The sequence below is a fragment of the Urocitellus parryii genome, unplaced genomic scaffold, assembly GCF_045843805.1.
Source record: "Urocitellus parryii isolate mUroPar1 unplaced genomic scaffold, mUroPar1.hap1 Scaffold_49, whole genome shotgun sequence".
Taxonomy (NCBI): domain Eukaryota; kingdom Metazoa; phylum Chordata; class Mammalia; order Rodentia; family Sciuridae; genus Urocitellus; species Urocitellus parryii.
In genome coordinates, this window is record NW_027554054.1 from 1,345,039 (window position 1) to 1,365,520 (window position 20,482).

A 20,482-nucleotide genomic window follows, 5' to 3' on the forward strand; every position below is an offset into this window, starting at 1 on the left:
TCGTTAACTTATTTTATGTACGCTTCTTATGCTAGTTCAGGTGAACTGATATTTGAACCTGGGGACAGAGAAGCTACAATATCAGTAAATATTCTTGATGATGTAGTTCCAGAAGAAGAAGAATCCTTCAAAGTTCAGCTTAAAAATCCCAAAGGTGGAGCAGAGATTGGTAGCAATGGCTATGTGAAAATAACTATTCTGTCTAATGATGATGCCTATGGAGTTGTTGGATTTGCTCAGGTAATGATACTAAGGATTTTATACTCGCAAGTCAAAGTGATTTTGTTCATTCTCATTTATAAATTAGGACTTTTCTGCACTTGGTGAGTGAGTCATACTCCCTGCAGCCGTTCTCTTTTCCTTTGCCATGGCTTTATCCCCTGTTCTGCATTCTAAGGTGAATTCTGCTGGCATCTTGGAATTTGCTGTCTTACACAATGGGGCCTCTGGATCAACTTGTCCTAATTTTTTTTGTAGTTATTCTTTTTATTTCAATTTGAAATTAATTATTCTTGGTCCAGGAGTTTGACTCTGCTGTTAGCCTTTTTACCAGAGGGCAATGATGAGACAGACTGTTTAATACACTATACACTGTGTTGTGTCATACATATCACATAAAATTTTATTATTGTGGGGAGGATGGAAGAGAGATGTAACTATATGTACATTGCACATATGCAGATGTCTTGTCTTGAGGAAAACCAGCCATGCTAATCTTTTTAAATATATTCCACACACAGCCTTTATCAGCTTTTGCCAGTGAGCAAAAGAACAGCCATTCATGTTGCATCATGTATTATATTTGCTAGGTGTATTCTGACTTTTGAACTAGAGTTATATCTACAGCTATTATCTCTCTTCCTCTGAAATCTTCTACATATAAGGAAAACTTAATTTATATTAGCTTAAATGTTAAGAGCATGTCCACAGAGAAAGAAGTTGGAGATTGTACTGTGTCAATAGAGGTCCTTTCCCTTTCTCTACTTTGTTAGTTCAAAATGGATCCTTCATTGGTTGTTTGAAAACTGATATTATTATTTGGGCTACTGCTTTTTATTCATGTCCAGTTAGGGACAGAAAGATACTTTATATCCCATTTTGATTAAAGAAGAAATTTCCCAAAGCCTCTCAAAAACTTCTTATCTCTCATTGACCAGAACTGGGCAACAAACCTGATCAGTTGGTTTTTCATTTATTCCATAAATGCAGCAGATATTTAATAAACACTATGTTATGGATATTCTGCCAGATGTTAAAGATGTCAGAGAATGAAACAATAAAAATCTCTACCTTCATTATCCTAGAGGGGATCAAGGAGACACTGTCAATAGGCAAAGATACAATAAAACATGTACTATCTTGGACGGTGCTAGTGCTGTTGAGAAGCATCTGGCAGAGAAGGCATATGGAGCATGAAAGAAGGGGTGTGGGTTGTAGATAGGAAATATAAAATAGAATGGTCAGGAAGGGCTGTATGGAGTTACAGAAGGGCATAGGCCTGGAGGGGTTGAAAATTGAATTATATTGACATCTGGGGTAGTAACAGTTCAGACAGGGACCCATTACCAAGAGGAGAGGCCTGCAGTGCCCTCTTGTCCTTATAGAGCAACAAGGAAGTCACTGGCTACAGTCAGTGTAGGAGGGGGAGATAGGTCCAGGAGGCTAGTCAGGGGCCTGTGATCCCAAGACCATCCATAGTTTTGATGATTCACTGGGAGCACTCATATACTTAGTGTTGAATCATACTCATAGCTATGATTCATGAAAGCAAAGGATACAAACTCAAAATTCTCCATGGGGAAATGCTCATGGGTGAAGTCAGAGGAAACCAGGTGTAAACTGCCAAGAATCCCCTCCCAGCAGAGTCTCACAGGACATACTCATTTCCATAGCATCCAGTTGTTACAACGTGGAATTTTGCCAACCAGAGGCTCACTAGAGACTCAGTTCCCAAGGTTTTAATTGGCAGTTGGTCATGTGGTTACCATCTGCCTGGCACATACCAAAATTCTACACTTCCAGAAGGAAAACAGATGTTAGTTAATCACATTATTTGTACAAATAGCTTGGGCACAGGGAGCAACTTGAGACCTCTGGGAATAGAGAAGGGTGTGGTGGTGGATATCGTATCATTCTCTCAGGAGATTAAGGCAGGAAGATCAAAAGACAAAGATTCTCCTGGAGATCCTCTCTAGAAATAAAAAACACAAGGGTTTGGGGCATAGATCAGCGGTAAAGTATCTTCGAGTTCATCCTCCAGTACCAAAAACAGAAGTTCTGAGAATGGTGGGAACCCTCCTGAAATTCATATTCCCAAACACTAGCTGAGGACCAGCCTGTGAGCTGGCCTTTTTAGGGACAACAATCAGGACTGCTATGTCAATATTGTTGTACACAAGTCCCTTATTTAGCATTGTACTGAGTTTGCCCTCTTAGGGGTTAGGGTAGAAGAAATGTGTGAACTGATTCATTGTGAAAAGAATGCTCTGACTATAATATTGAACACATACTGTGAGTGGGAAGGACACACCCACAGGAGTGTGGAGACTATTGCAGTAATTCAGGAGACTATTGCAGTAATTCAGCAAATAAGCAGAGCTATGGGAAGCATGAATTTACCCTTCCCCAAGATATGAACAACTGTGAGAGGAGCAAGTTTGGGGGATGTAAGATGACAAGCTTTGGACATTCTAATGTCCTCAGTCAGTTGTTTGCAAGGGTGCTTCAATGATCATGTCATTGCATGTGGAGGGGTACAGAACATTTCCACAGCCTTTGCAGGACAACAGACAAGTATGTAGAGCAGAGCTGCATTACTGGGACAAGAACCCTCATGTTCTGCAGCATGTGTCCATCTTCTTACCTTGAAGCTGTTCTGCAGATAGAGAGCACAGACTATCCTCAGATAGAGAGCACAGACTATCCTCAATTGTATGGGCACGGTAGATTCCACTTTAGGAACCTTGTTTAAAAATTGTCTAGAGACACTAAATCACTGTGGTGTCACCATGCCAAGGTAAGTACCCTGGATTCCTTTAGTCCTTTCAGAATTTCTCAACACAGCTCTTTTTTGTCTGGACAGTCTCCTTTCAAGATGAGGTGTAGTAGATGACAAGAACAACTTGAATATTTCTGGCTGCATGAAGACCTCATTTAACTAACCTTCCTTTATGGAAAATATAGAGCCAGAGAGGATGTTTTTTCTTTTAAAAAGGCATTGTCTTTTCTGAATAAATTATATGCATATTTTAAAATCAAGGCGTTTTCTTCAGGAATGTTTGCCTTGAGCAAGATTTTATTACTCTGTAACATCTCTAACAATTTGTTAAAATACTGTGTGAAGTATCATTGTAGGATAGGATCTTTACTGAAATTAGCATTCTAAATAGAAGCTTTCATAAGCTTTAAGAAATTAATGGGGGGGTCTCTTTTCAGATTATCATAGTAAAAATACATGAAAAATCTTACTGGAAAGAAAAAATCTTTAAAACTCCATATTTTTTTCTTATTACCCTTGAGAAGCCAAGGATATATTGTAAGAAGGGATTATCTAAAATATTCATTTGAAGGAAATTTCATTAAATGGCTGGCAAGAGATCTTCTGTTGTGTGTTCAGTGAAGAATATTAAGTCACAGAGGTACAAATTAATTTGGAAAAATCATAAGAGGCTAGGAAGCATAGGTGAGAAGAAAGAAATTCTAATATAAAGCAAAGGAAGATTTCTGGCTGGTAAAATAGTTGTAAGGTTTGTTAGGTAGATATGAAACACCATGAACAGAAATAGGTTAGAGGATGTGAATTTAAGCATAAAGTTACATTTGCAAATGATTGGAAGGAGCACCTTCATTCTTATGATGTGCTGCACTGGGGTGGGAGCTGGAGACCTTGTAGGTCCAACACATTTTACCATTAGGAAGAACAGACCTAGAGGGATTGCCAGACCTTACTCTGGGGGAAAGGCTTCTTGCTCACCTGACTCCATGTCCTTTCCATTCTACAAACTTTTTACATGTTATATGTACTATTTTATAAAAGAACATGCTTTCTGATTATCAAATTAATAATATGTTCACTCAACAAAATTTGAAAAATATAGAACAAAAATAAAAATAATTCTATAAAATTAAATCTTTATTGACTAGTATTTTATTTACTTAAACCTGTATGTTTAAAAATAAAATTATAGTCATTCTTACTTTACTATTTTTAACTGTTATTTTAATTTACTATTTCACATTGCTTATTACCATGAAATCTACAAAAGCAAAATAACATGAAATAAAGAAAAGACTATATTTAGGTGATTTCAAGTCAATCCATGTGACTTTTGGTGTATTTTTCAGAATTCATTATTTAAGCAAATAGAAGAAATGGATCAAGATAGCCTGGTAACCTTGAATGTTGAGCGCTGAAAAGGCACATATGGCCTTATAACTGTAGCATGGGAAGCTGATGGAAGTATTGATGACATATTTCCTACCTCGGGAGTGGTATGTAATGTTCAAAAATTGTAGAAGACACATACAAATTATGATTACTGTTGATATATGAGACCAGATCCTGCCTCAGTGATGAAATGCTATGATTTGTGTTTCTCTCTCTCTCTCTCTCTCTCTCTCTCTCCCTCTCTCCCTCTCTCCCTCTCTCCCTCTCTCCCCCCCTCTCTCCCTCTCTCCCTCTCTCCCCCCCTCTCTCCCCCCCTCTCTCCCTCTCTCCCTCTCCCTCCCTCCCTCTCTCTCTCTCTCTCTCTCTTTCCTTCGGTTGACTCATTGTTAAGTGTTGCTTCTATCTGGAGTAGCAATCCTGACAAAAATTCTATAGAGAAAAATGTTTAAGCCGGCATGCCGCCTTCTTTTATTTTTATAGAACTTTACATGTGTTATCTAGCAGATTTTCAGAAAGACTTTGTACACTAAATTAGAAAGAAATATAGGCTCCAGGATATGACAACTTGACTATATGATTTATTAGCTTAGGTTTAGAAATGGTTTACTTTTTCTTTTTCCTACCTTTCTTATTTTTAATGTAAAAGCTTTTTATTTGTATAATAACATATTGTTGCTAAACTCTTTGTTAAATTGTATCATAATTGAAAGAAAATCAAACTTTTTAATATCCTTACTGCAGAGTGATAATGACAGGATAAATAAAATCTTTCTCTAAAATTTTAGATTTCATTTACTGAAGGCCAGGCACTGTCTACAATTACTCTAACTGTTCTTGCTGATGATATACCAGAGTTATCAGAGGTTGTGATCATAACACTAACCCAAATTGCCACAGAACGGGTTGAGGACCCATCAAAAGGTGCTACTATTGATCAGAAAAGAAACAAGTCCGTAATAACTACTCTGCCCAGTGACTCTCCCTATGGCTTCATGGGCTGGCATGCCAAGTCTCTCTTCACCAGAGTAGCAGAGCCTAAAGGTAAATTCGGTTACATATTTTTCAGGCTTTAGTAAAAAATGAATTTACTTTTGATGCTTACAAAAAATGCAAATTTCTATTTTTATATGACTTTTCCAATTTGACAAGTCATAACCATTTTTGTTCTTCAAATTTTATGATCATGTGACTACTTAGCAATAAGGTTTTTAAAAATACTTTCAATTTTTAAAGATATACTATCATGGTAAAAATGTTAACAGTTTAGTGAAGTCATTGCAATAGAGGTAACTGTTTTTTTATTTGAGTTTCTCTTCATTGTTTGTTTTCCTCAACCATATTTTCTCTCTACATTTTTAGTAGTTGTATGGTGCACTGACAACATAGTGAGAAGCACATCGCATCAATGTATAAATTGCTTAATCCAAAAGATTAATGAGAAAAAATTTTATCCTGTGAAGTGTACATTGGTCAGTCCTTGTTATTTTTCTTTTAAGTGCTGAAATCTTCACCTAAATAACTATTTGTATTGTTGGATAAATATAATTTTATGGATGAAGGTCATTTGATGTATTTTAAAAAAAGGTTAAACATAATATGTATTTAGAATATACTATGAGATGATTCTAACATTTTCAGATAACAGTGTGGATATCCAACTTTCAAATATATTTCATTGGAAGAGTTGATGGGAAAAAAAAATGACATGTAGTATTTCCTGGGTCTTTATATTTCCATGTGTTCAGAACTGAAACAATACACTTATGATAAAATAAGCCATTTATGTTTTTATTTAACACACATTTTTGAAATACCTATCAATTGCCAGGAATCTCACTGTGGAATTTGGAAAGAAAGACACAGCATTAGTCATTAGAAATTCATAGACCTGCAGGTGAATATTGACAGGCATTTTTACTGCATTTTATATGACAATTTTTTAAAAATCTAAGAATTGAAATAAAGTGTAGGTGTTGTGAAATAATTTGAACCTTGAGAGAGACACCTCAGTATGTGAACTTTAGTATATGCTCAGAATGAGCATTCCATAGAAACATTGCCTTTACTCTTGAACATCCCATGGATTACTCTTATTATAATGATTAGTCATTAAATGATGTCTTCATGTATCTCACTATTTATTTTCAAGAATCTTTTAAACATATAACCTCTGTTCAACTTTACATATGCACTTCCCTAAGACTTTCAGCAATTTCAATATGACACGTATAACACAGGAAGCTACGTGTGGAATCAGAGCTGAGAGATTAGACAGAATGCTAGGAATGGATGGTGATTTTCAGCACAACTTTGGGGACAATGGACAGAATACTCCTTGGGAGTATGTACTGTATTTGTTTTACTTGTTTGCTTACCTGTTTAAAAGGATAGTGCAGAACATTCCACTGAGAACTTGAAACAACATTGACAGCAAACAGAAAAGCATACTGACTAGAGGCATGTTTGTCTCATAGAGAACATCACCAATCTGCAGTTGTACGTTGTTCGAGATAAAGGGTTCTTTGGGGACATTGCCATTCACTTGAAGACGAAACCCAGTTTCTTGATACACACAAATAATCAAGCTATTGAAAATGAAGATTATGTACTGCAAGAAACAACAATAATAATGAAAGAAAACATAAAAGAAACTCATGTGAATGTTGCCATTTTGCCAGTAAGTATGGATGGCAATAAATATGCTAGAAAAGAAAAGAAAATGCTTTTCAATGTAAAATTGTGATGTTCTTACAGGTAAAAATTATTTTTAATGATCCTTTTAATATAGAAAATGTGAGTAATTTTTTCACCTAAATAAATATTTAATATGTATAAATAAATATTTTATAACTAGCTTACAAAAATGACAAATTTGAGTGAACTTTGAAACATTGTATTTGGATTAATTATTTGCCTGTCTGTACTATTATGTTGATTGTTTAGTTGCTTTAAACTAATATCTGAAAAAATGGAACAATTTAGTTATTTTTATTGTTGGTTTGATAGGGGAATAATTTCATTTCAGGGTACAATTACTTGAATCCAGATTAATATTCAGATGGCTTAGGTCTAGTTTTTGCTCTGTATATCTATATTTACATATTGAAAGAGAGAAAAAAAAGAGAGGGGGGGGGAGGGAGGGAGGGAGAGAGAGAGAGAGAGAGAGAGGGAGGAAGAATCTATAATCATGCACACAAAAAACTGAAAGTGGCAATAGTTGTATTAATGTTATAATTATTGGGGCTGGAAATATAGCTCAGCGGCAGGACACTTGTCTAACATGTGGCAGGTTTGATTCCCAACACTATGCACTTAAATCAACTAAGGTATTAATAAATAGTACATTGTAATATTAATAACACTATATGTTGATTATTATAAATGTCTATATTATTAGTAAATGTCATTAGTTTTCCTGCTAGTAGTGACTTCTGAAGAGGACTGTCTGGGAAAGATACAGGAATAGTGTAGGAAGGTGGTTTCCTTTCCCTTTCTACATGTTTTCTTTTTATGTTTTGAAATTTTATTCCATGTTCCAAAAAAAAAAACCTTTAATAATGAATTAAATATAGTATTACATCTAGATTTACAGGTCTAGAACTTTGATTTTTAAAGGAAAAGTAAAATTTACTAAACTTCTCTTGGAATATTATATATGAAAGGCATATTCAATACATGTTAAAATTGAGGGATAGGTCAGGCATGGTGGTGCACACCAGTAATCTTAGTAGCTTGGAAGGCCGAGGCAGGAAGATTGCAAATTCAAAGGCAGCCTCAGCAATTTAGTGAGGCCCTAGGCAACTTAGTGAGACCCTGTCTCAAAATTAAAAATTTTTAAAAAAGGGCTGGGGACGTGACTCAATGGTTAAGTGTCCCTGGGTTCATTCCCTGGTACCTCAACAATAAAATTTGTGGGATAGGTTTTGAAAACTTATTTATTTGCTAATGAGAATGAGCATTCCATAGAAACATTGCCTTTAATCTTGAACATCCCATGGATCCTGAAGTTGTCAGTGAGAATGTATACAGTTGAATATGAATCTTTTTGTGTGTGATAGAGCTGTTCATTCATGTAGATGAACTCATTTGTTCCATACTGAATAATATCAAGTTTCCAATGCAAATTAAATATTTTTCTTTCAAAATTAGCGGGGAGTGATGGTTTATTCTTTTTGTAATTTTTTTAAAATAAATGACAGCAGAATGCATTACAATTCTTATTACATATATACAGCATAATTTTTCATATCTCTGATTGTATATAAATTATGTTGACACCAATTCGTGTACTTTGGGTGATGATGTCTATCATATTCTACCATCCTTGTTAATTCTTGTAGTTCCAGCTACAAGGGAGATTGAGGCAGGAAAATTTCTTGGGCCCAGGAGCTCAAGACTAGTATGCTCTACATAGTGAGACCTCACCTCACAAACACAACCGAAAACAGAAAAGCACTTTTTCTTTTACCCCACCTCCCAGGATGATGCTCCTGAGTTGGAAGAAGGATTTATCATCATCATCACTGAGGTAAACCTGGTGAACTCTGACTTCTCTGCAGAGCAGCCAAGTGTACAGAGACCACGAATGGAAACAGCTGAGATAACGATTGAGGAAAATGATGATCCCAGAGGAATTTTTATATTTCATGTTACTAGGGTGAGTTGAATTTCATATATTTATAGTAATGTAGAAGCTCATCCCTAATGATTTGTTCAGTTTTTTTTTATTTTCTGCAAAAACAATTGGCTTTGCTTGTAGGTATTTTAAAATAGATGAACAGCCAAATTTGTCTTTCAAATTAATTCTTAGTTCTCTTTGACCAGCTCAAAGGATTCATCAAGTTTATTTTTTTGTGAAATTTCAGAGTAAAAGTTCTAAAGACCTGTCATGCCTATTTCCGTTCTATTAACTTATAATTTGAAGAGTGAAGTATAAGATACAAGTGGAAGCAAAAAAGTTACAAGATGATGATTTAGGATAGTTGCCCCTTTTGTCTTACTTTTCAACATGTGTTCTTTATTCAAGGATGTTGGTGGAGTTATTACTGCTCATGAGGTGCCTCCACCCTTGAACGTTCTTCAGGTTCCTGTAGTCCGGCTGGCTGGAAGTTTCGAGACAGTAAATGTTTATTGGAAAGCAATACCAGGCACTGCTGGCCTGGAAGATTTTAATCCATCTCAAGGGATTCTTGAATTTGCAGATGGGCAAGTAAGTTTGTCATGAACATGTTAGTATTTTTTGATTCTTCTTCAAGAATTTTATAGGTATCTACCAAATGAGCATGCATTAATGATTGCCAGTTTTATTATAACTCTGAATGTTTCTGTGTCAAGTCAAACACAGATATTATTAATAAATGTGGGCCTAGGAAGAGAAATTTAAGAAGCAAGAATTACAACCTTTTTTTTTTTAATACTGGGGATTGAACTCAGGGGCATTTGGCCATTGAGCCATACCTCCAGCTCTTTTTTATATATTTTTTTTTAGAGACAGGGTCTCACTGATTTGCTTAGTGCCTCCCTAAGTTGCTGAGGCTGGGTTTGAACTCATGATCCTCCTGTCTCAGCCTCCTGAACCACTGGGATTATAGGCACTGTGCCTAGCTCACCGTTTTTTGAACTTCCCTACCTGATAACTTCCCTACCTGATTCCATTAAAAACCAAAAATTCTAAAACATGATAATGATTGACTTAGAGGTGCCTGCAGTGTATAAAAACCTACGTGATGAACTTGAATGTATTTATGATCACAAATGCTTTTATTCTATTTCTTATTTTTAATAAAGGTTAAGGACATTTTTTTTCACAATATCTTTATTTTTATGTGGTGCTGAGGATTGAACCCATATCTAGTGCATGCTAGGCAAGCACTGTACCACTGAGCCACAACCTCACCCTCTCTATTTATTTCCTAATGTTTATAAATGCATATTTTAATTTAGAATTTCCAATAAAAATTTTAAATATTAAATTAATGTCTCAAACTTACTTTATCTTATTAAAACCTGAAAAATGAATGACATTCTAGACTTAGGTCTACCAAGCTTAAAAATTACAAAATATTCCCAAAGTATTATAAATTTTCTAAATTGGGTGTTTTGTAATATATAAGAATGAGATATCTTTATAATATTTTCCATGAAAAGTGGAAAAGGCATATGCACAACCATGAAAATATTAGTAACTTCATATAGCAGAATCTATAGGTAGCTTTATTCTTGCCTTGACAAATCTGCATAGTATTCATAAACTTATTGGTTGCCGCTAGAGGCTCAGGAAATTCTGTTAAAAGATAAGCATGCAAATCTACATTTTTCTACACATAGAGACCTATTATAGTTAATGGTTTTGAAATCGTGAGTTTTTGTTTTCTATTATCAGATCTAGAACTTTGCATCATTTCCTATTAACATGGAGGAGGAACTGTTAAGTACATGAGATTTTTACATTAAAAGCAGAAACTAAAAATTGATTTTTCACCAAAGCAACCTTCCAACTTTAGTTACGTCATCAGTAGTAATTCTGAGCACATAGTTGAAGTCTCATCATTTTCCAACATCCTTAGTATCATCCTGATCCTTGAAGTCCACATCAATATAGAAGACAGTCTGTATCCTGCAGTACCAATTTGAGGTGCACACATTTTAATGCGCTTCCATTTTAGCTTTTGATTTTGTTCAAGCTTTCGTTTATCTGAGTGTGACATCCAGATTTCTTGCTTCTCCTTGTTGTTAAATTAAAGGTTTTAGGTAGAAAACTTCATTTTCTGGTAAAGATCTATATCAAAGTATTGGAATTTACCTGTGGCATACAAAAAGAGACTTTAAATATTGAATATATACCTAGTATAGGTTTATGACCACTAGGGAAATCACAAGGTGAACCAAGGTTATTTATAAGTTTATAAAACTTTTAACATAAACTCAGAGAAATGAATTAAATCCTGATTTTTAAAAAATCTTAAAAAAAAACCCCAAAATCAAATTTGGCCTTTCTTCCTGCTTTTCTTTTCCCCTACATTAAATATATATATATATATATATATATATATATATATATATATATATATATATATATATATATATTTGAAATCAATAGCATTTATATGAATTGCAGAAGTCAATGATAATTTTTATTGTTTCATTTGCTTTCATGTAATAAAACAAAGCACACTAGGTTTTATGTTTGTACAATAGTTGTTAGAGCATTCATAACACTTATAATATTTTTTCAAGATTAAGAAGTTCTTGTTTTTTCTATCTGTAAATATACTATATTTTATTACATTTATAATGTTTTATCTCAAAAATAGCAGACTGTAAATTTCTGACTTTCAACTACTATAAATATCATGATTTTAAAAGTATTACAAATCTAACAGGCAAAATTTTGCTTCTTTCTTTTGTGTCATGTTTCTAAGTTTCTATTGAAATATATATATAATGAAAAATTATTGCAATATTTCCTTCCCCTCCTCTCCCTCTCTTCCTCCCTATCTCTATTTTTCTCTTCCTCTCTCCTTTTCTTCCTTTCTTTTGTAGGTTACTGCAATGATACAAATCACCATAATTGATGATGCTGAGGTTGAACTCATGGAGTTGTTCAATATTTCCTTAATCCATGTGGCTGGAGGTGGCAGACTGGGGGATGATGTTGTGGTAACTGTGATTATTCCACAGAATGATTCTCCACTTGCAGTATTTGGATTTGAAAAACAGACTGTAAGTTAAATATATCAGGGGAGTGTGAAATTCTCATATAGTTTTAAGTAGAAAAGTGTCTGTTACTTTTGTTTTGAAATTCTTTATTACTCTTCCTTTACAAATCTCTCTTCAATTATCATTTGAGTTTGCTGTTAATTTAGGGGCCAATCCTCCCACATATACATACAGCTTGATATAATGTGAGCTCCTAACACCGGACAATTACAGAGGGAATGCAATTTCCTATTTATTGAGTATACTAGACCAAGAAGTACTTTTTGTCCATACCTTTTATTTTCTGTCTATTCTACAGATCACCATCCTGGCCACATAACAGGACTGTCATGGCCTGAATGTGGCGTCCCAGGATGGGTTTAGTTGATGAGGGAATTTTCCCTCAGTTCTGGTATGCTGTCATGTTCTTCCCTCTCCCTTCTAGAACACTTGGCTGTTTTCTTCCAAGACCTGAAAGAGGGAGTTCACTTATTATTGGTTCATCTTCTGAGGGAGGGAAAAAAGCTTCTTATGATTGGTTAATCATAAGAATTAAACATTTGTGTGGCGTAGCTTGGCAACTAATATTAAAGTATCACCACATCTGAAAGTACTATAACTCTATCATAATTATTATTACATGATCTCTGGGCCATAATTATTATGATTTTATCTTTTAAAGGAAATTCCCAGATGAAATATTCATAAAGATCCTTAGCAACTTTTCTGATTACATATGTCATCACTCCCTTTATTTAATCATTTATATTTGATCATTGTGGATAATTTTCAGTGATTAAACTGCTTGACTGCCCCTTGTCTTTACTGTCCTGAGCATGAAAGGCTAGACCTACAACTTACCTCTCAGAGCTGGGCTTTTCATACGCTCCAGAATTAAAATAGAGCTTAATAATTACCTAATGATTTGGTCAATGAAATTTCAATTTCATTAGGAAATAGGAACTATAAAAGGAACAGAGCACAGTTTTGCTGTGGCTCCATGAAACTCTCTTTCTTCCTTGGCAAAAAACTGCACAAGTGTTTCCAAGGAGTGATGGATTGGCAAAAGAATAGCTGTGATTATCTCTCAGACAGCATTAAAGTCTGAAAAAATAAAACAAATTTAAAGAGGAGAGTAAAATTTTCCATAATATTAGTATCCTAAGAGAGACAGCATTAATATTTTGTGTATTTTCAACCACATGGAATTCTTTGCATATTTTAGTATCTATGAATAAGTAACTTAATTTTTTAATAAAATTCCTCTATTAGAGTATGAGCTTAGGTTAAAATTTCAGGTTTAGTGTTGAAATCTTTAGGTGGTAAAACCTTAATGTTTTTGCTTTGGAGTTCATCACACTTTTGGAGTTGGATGTTGGATATTGCATTTTTAAGTTTCTCTTCCGTATATGGAAAATAAAGTTATGCTACTATTCATAAGTAATTTTTGCTTATTCATTTTATCTTAACTGCTAACATAAACTTTTGTGCTCTAAACCTAATTGAATCATGCCTGGAAATGATATCTTATCGAAATAGCCTTAAATTTCCAATTTGTCTTGAGATTCACAAGTGAGATTCAGGTTATTCAGTCTGCAGTGTATAATTCCTCATAACTGTTTTGTGGAGTAAATGAGTTCATGTACCTGGGCTTTCTTTACACTAAGTGTCAGTTGCTATTTTTATTGTGTAGAATGAATAGCTTCTTGGCAGCTCTTTCCAGCTGCTTTCCTTATATCCCATCTTTTTTTTGAGAAAGTCCCCAATAACATGGAGTTTATCTTTTAACATGTATATAAACATACAACATTGCACACACAGTAAACATTCTGTTAGCATTAATTGTGCCATAGATTAGACTGAGAACTGAAGAATATTGAGGAAAGATTAGTATTAATGTGTCAAAGTTAATAAGCTGCTCATAGAATAATGCAGTATATATGCCAAGACAATAGGAATATCAGAGATCTACAGAAATCTACATATGAAACCCAAACTAATGCTATATCTGTGGAATCAAAACCATCACAGGTATACAATTGATTTATAATGGATTACTTTCTTTTTTCTTTCTTAGTAAATATCAGTCTAAATATCAAACTACTTTCCAGGCCCCCTTTTTGCCAAATATGCATACACATCTGATTTCTGAGTTTCTGTGAATCTTAAAAAAAGCAAAGTGTATGAAGAACTGACAAATAATGGAAATTCAACACATATCAGTTAGCTCCAAATCTATATTATTGGTTTGAATGCAAAGTCTCATGGAAAACCAACCGACCAACCTATATTTCATGTTTGTTAAGTTTGTATCTGCCTTAAAAATGGAAGCATTGTGTTATTTTGCATTTGCACTGAAGGTGGATATTGTAGGTTCAATTCAGACTTTATTTCACTGAGTTAACATGTGTAATTCATTTGAATTACTTATTTTAATAAGGACTTGTGTAAAAAATATACTGGCAAATTAATGTATCGAATCTCCTCTCTTTAAATCAAGTTAAACCTCTTTTAACTAAAAAACCTCTTTTTACTAAAGTAAGTAAACTGCAGATGATTGAGAGGACAGTTTGAAGTCTGTATTATGTGGGGAGCCTGAACACCTTTACAAAAAAACCCTAAATCTTAGTTCCTTCCCATAATGTTATTCTTTATACAAGAGTCCTATGCCAGTATTCCTAGTTGGCTAATTGTTATGGATACCTTGTCTTTAACTGATAACTCAGGTATCAGACTCCTTCTATCCTCTCTATTCACCTGACACATGGGAAAAGAGAGAATATGGAGGATTGTGTGGATGTTTATGGCCAGAGTGTCAGCAGCATATGTTGCTCCTAGATATAATCTACTCACAAGAATTCAGTGGCTCCATCTAGTTGCAAGAGAAGATGGGAAATGCCATGTTGTTGAGTGTCTAAGAAGGATAGGAAGTGGGGTGAAATATTTTTCTCTGCCATGATTGTAACATTTCATGAATAGAATTCTAAATTCGAAAACTGCAGTCATCATGAAAAGAAGATTCTGTTTGTTTCTTCTGTTATTCTTTTTGTGTTACTGGATTTTCTTTCTTTCAGATAATGGTCAATGATTCCCTGTTTTCTGATGACAATTCATATGTGACATTGACAGTTGTCCTGTCCCCAGGGGGAAAGGGCGCCTTCCGACTTCGGTGGACTACAGACGAGAAAGCTAAGGATAATCTCAGTCCTTTAAGTGGGACACTTCATTTTGATGAGGTAATGGCAGCATGAGGACTCCTGTTATATTTCTCTAATTTGATATTTATAATTTGTAGTTTCTCTAATTTTGTCTAATTTCTCTTAGCATAATATTACTGTGAATTTATATGATAGTATTTAATACATCTGGAATATTTTGAAATTCCCTACACTGTGGGGAAAAAAATTCTTCTCTGAGGACTGGGGTTGTGGCTCAGTGGTAGATCACTCTCCTAGCATGCATGAGGCACTGGGTTCGATCCTCAACACTACATAAAAATAAAATGAAGATATTGTTTAAAAAATTCTTCTCAGAAAGAGGGAGAAAACTCCCAATTCTGCTGTCAGATTGTTTAATTCACACTCTATTTCTATCCCACGGCCAACATCTTACAGTTCCTTCTCTGACTGAGGGCAAAGTTCTGAGTATACAAAACTTTTATACTAAGAATAGGTTGATTGTGTCTCATATTAATACAATCTCGTAGATAGTCTCAGCTTTACAAATGCTTTAAATTTTTAACATTCCTGTACATTTTGAGAAAAAGATTGATATTATAGCTGCTCAGAAAACTGAATCAAGATACATAATTTAAGAATGGGAAGCCCATTACAATCCTTCTGTATGTATCTCAGCCCTCTACAACAACAAGTGAAGGTGAAAGGTTCTGTCTACTTTGATGAATGAACAGGATCTCTTTGACCATATGATTGGTTTCTACAACTAGTAGAACCAGAAACTAGGGGTCGTGCTTTGTTTTTTTTTTCTTCAGAGCTTTCACAACCAAAGAAAAAAATACAGTATTTTCTTTTGGTTTACTAATAGGTGAATAATAAATTAATTAGTGATGCCCTCTGACAGACTATTGCTCCTTAAATATTACCATTTTTGATGTATTGGTTGCTCTAATGGCATTAAATTTCAGGTGTTGCAGATATAGCATCCCTTTGTTTCTCAGAATCTAATAAGCGGTGAGTCAGGAAACATCTAGGTTGCATACCTTAGCTATGATCTGAAAAATTTCTCACCTAGCATACAAAGAATTTAAAATTTAGAAATGAGTCATGAATTTCTGTGAAGGTTTTCCTTGGTAATAAAGGGCATATTTTTCTAGTTACCAGGTTCCAACTGCTAGATGTATTTCTCAGGTGATTACAAAGGGTTTCTGGTTTTGAACATCTATACCAAATGGCAATAATGTTATATTTTCCCCTATTGGGTAAAGCCATTCCTTTTCAGAGCACAGCCTCAAGAAGGATGGATTTATTCCTGGATTTGACCCTATTTGCTAATTGTTTTTCACCAGTCTTAAACAGGTTGAAGGCTGAGTTTCCTTTATGTACAATTGTATAGCAGCACCATTGTTCTTGCATATCTAGTTCTAAGGTATCCATATCTACAGGACAGGGGTTTTAATTTGGTTTTGACAACCCCTGCAGTCTTCTCCTGGTCCTGCTTATGGCTACTACTACACAGGTGGATCTCTAATCCCACAAATAATTCTCACAGCAATGCTCACTTTGACAATTGAGATACTAGTCTACAGGGCAGCCCTAGTGGTACCACAGTTAACTGTATAATAGCTTCCTGGACTGCCTTAAAATGTACCAATGACTGTGAGAGTTACTCTTCCCCCACTTACAGGGAAATTCTCTTTGTGATCTTTTCAGTTGTTTCATGGCACTAGAGAAGTCACGTCTGACTATGTCTTTCTGCATGAAGGATATCTGAGCTCCATATTATTACAGAAGTGTGCGAGCCTCCAGGACTGATGAATGTCCACAGATGATATGTCAGTAGGTCTTTCCTGGTGAGAAAGTTATGAGATGCAGGGCCTAAAGGTTTTGGAGAGAGTACTCCTTAGATCAACATCTGTTCAAGTAGAAGCAGCAGCATTGTGCAGGGTTGAAGGCAAGCTATGATGGAGTATTGAACTGACACTACCACACACTATAGCTTGCCTTCAAAAGGGACTAACAATTCAAAGTTTTCCTGAGTTTTAGAAGCGTTGAGTTTCATATTCTTGTGTTGTGTAAGTCACCACGAGTGAACTATGCCAGAAAGAGGATCTGACCTACAGGAGAGGTATTTCTTCAGATGAGGCAATTTCCAAAGGAGCCTGAGGATGAGAGTTGTCTGCCTGAAATACTCCCAGCACATGGGGTAATGAGTCCTTTCTTGGAGGGATAAGATCTCACTGGACATCAGAAAATCTACATGGAGATCTGGGGTAGAGCCATGCTCAAGAAAAGCTTGCTCTGAGATCTCTCCTACTGTTTTCCCTTGGTCTTCTGTGAATAAGTGTAATTTTTCTGCTAATTTTGGTTCTTTTCCCTCTACCCATTCCTGCTTCCTTCCTACCTCTTCAAAAGATTTCAATCCCAAGAATACTATTATTTCTCCCCTATCTTGTATTTCCCTTTAGCTCAATAATTTCCTAGAAACTTTGCTTTCAACGTAGCCTGGAAGAAGTAAAATGGCCCCTGGATAAAGAACAAAGGAAAGGAAACACACAGAGAAACTAAATTTAATGCTCTAAGACATCACTGTGACACACATAATTTTTATCTCCACCTTTTTCTTTGCATTCTGATTTTACAAATCCCAACTTATTCTGTATATCGCTGATAAAATTTTCTGCAGCTTGGATCCTACTGTTTGTTGCTTCTGGGGAATTTTTTTTTTGAATTACATTTTTTTGACATTGTTATTCTTAAATAACATCTCTTAATTTTCATCTCTTCACTCATGCAGTTCTCGTTAGTGTTACTTGTACCTATTTTGTAATAGATGCACTTTTTTTCATTTTTATTTTTTTCTTTTTAGATACACATGGCAGCAGAGTGTATTTTGACTTATTATACATATATGGAGTATAACTTATTCAGGATCCCATTCTTGTGGTTGTACATAGTGGTGTATTCATGTATGAACATAGGAAAGTTACTTCAGATCCAATATATTCACTTTTTAAATGTTGTTAGGACTTCTAGGAAAATGTGCATTCCTGCTTGGGACCTTATTAAGTGTACTCATGTGAAGTGTGCAATTCCTGGGATGTAACACATCACTCCCATTTCATTCACTCTATGCATAATGTGAATTGTAGGATCAGAATTGATGTGAAGAGTAGGACCACAACAGCTTTGCATTTTATGGCAGCCAGTTATTGTGGTCAGTGTAGTGTCTGTGGCCTGGAGTTCAGAGACCTCAGCAAATGGTCTTAATCCCCTGGTTCTCCATGTTATTTATGTTCAGGCTGGGGAATGTACATGTGCCATTTAGTCAACCCCAGATTGATACCTCTATAAGAGAAAATTATGCCTTGAATTTGGAAACCTTTTCTCAGTTTCTTTTTCCTTTGTTGTCAGTATAGGTCCCTTATGGTGTCTATATGTGCATTTGAAGAAGGCACATCTCCCCCAATCAGCCTGCTGCCAGTTTAACTTAGAAGTCCCTTCCCTCCATCTTTATATTTTAATTTGTTATAAAAATATGTGTCTTCGTGTAAACCTCAATCAATACAGATGGATGTGAAAAGAGTAAAATCCCCATGAATTCTCCTAGATCTTGCTTTGCTACTTACCAGAGGTAACCACTATTGACAGTTTCTTATATGGCATTCCAATTTTTTTCTGTGCATATTCAAGCATATGTATCTTATTCTTACACAAATGGAATTTTAGTCTGCAATCTGTTCTGTAACTTGCTCTTTTTACTTTAGAATTTATCTTAAACATTTATTTTTCATACTAACGCAAATTCACTGCACTGAATAATTGGTTATATATTTTCCACTGCATTGATTCCTATCAGTATTTGATACTAACACTTTTCTTTGAGAGTCCTCTGTTTCACCATGGCTTTTATAGTTCTGGTATTTCTTATTTGTTTCTCTGCATTTTACATTTCTTGCTCAGTGTTCTCTTTTCCCTAGTTCCACTTTCTCAAGGATTTATGTGCTGTTGCAGTTTTCTGTCACCTATACTCATCTACTTTACTCACTTTATAGTCTTAATTCTCTTGTGATACTGGGAGTAGCCACCGAAAAAATAAAAACGATGTAGAGTCCATAGTTAGTTAACTTTGATTCAAATCTTCACTCTTCCATTTGCTAGCATGTGATTCCAGGAAAGTTCATTAATTCTTCTCACATTTGGTTTTCTAATGCAAACCAAGGACAAGTAATGCTGAACTTTAATAAAGACTATAAGGATTACATGATGTTATGGTTGTAAAGAGGCTAACCAACCCCCTAACACTTAGAAAATACTTTCCAAAAACCTTTAAAATAGTTTTAAAGTCATTTAGAAAAATTCTAATAAAATATCAAGTTGATACCTCAACTTAATACAGTAAAGCTCAACTTTTTTCTACATTGTATGATCAAAAATTAATGGCTTCAAATTTCAAAAAGCTGAGAAACTGTTTTTGTTTTCCTAATGTAGTTTGTAGTAACATTTCTTGAACCACTGCTCTGTACTGCTGTTCTGCAGAATAATAATTGCTCTAAAAGATTGAGTGTTCAAATAGAGTTGGGAAACTCCAAACTGAATTAAGAAAGCTTTCCTGGTGCAATTAAAAAAATTGCTTGCATACATTTTGAATCTCTAATAGAGAAACTCTTCTAAATATATTTCCCCATGAAACTTCCCCATCACCTTTTATCCCAGAACATTTATCTTTTGTAACTAGTGTTCCAAAAACATTGGCATTTGCTACTTGTAATCACCTGTCAGCAGTTTTTCCTATTACATCTTGTCAATTTTTTTGAGAAATGGAGATCATACCACATGGAAACTGCCTTATATCTAGAGTAGTAAGGTGGGTGGCAACATAACTGTGTAATGATTCTTGTTGATTCTTATGATGCATGTTGATCATTATCCACAATGCTACATTTGTGAATTTGCCTGTTGACTAAAATTTATTTGTAAATCTCCAAATCAGTACTCTTGCTTCTCTCACAGTCATTTGTGAACACACAAATAGTGGTGGAAAATAAGATTCGCCCAATTAGCACATTCCCACCTGAGGTAGAACAAGACGTGACTTTTCTTGTTTCCACTCTCATAATGTAAACAGATGTCTTTGTCATTGTCAATGTATTGCCATTTCATTTCCATTTTAATTTTCTGTTGGTGAATTCACTGTTTTAAATGGCCCCCAAGTGTAGAG

General features: G+C 34.8%; 1 protein-coding gene across 1 annotated transcript in view; it reads left to right on the plus strand.

Annotated features, from left to right (window-relative positions):
* The window catches only part of LOC144252622 (adhesion G-protein coupled receptor V1-like), a 96,823-nt gene that overhangs the window by 47,117 nt on the left and 29,224 nt on the right, over positions 1–20,482 (plus strand). The window contains 8 exon segments of the mRNA XM_077794834.1: positions 36–240; positions 4,345–4,491; positions 5,173–5,428; positions 6,862–7,064; positions 8,868–9,044; positions 9,414–9,596; positions 11,930–12,109; positions 15,160–15,321. Coding sequence (XP_077650960.1) covers positions 36–240; positions 4,345–4,491; positions 5,173–5,428; positions 6,862–7,064; positions 8,868–9,044; positions 9,414–9,596; positions 11,930–12,109; positions 15,160–15,321 — 1,513 coding nt within the window.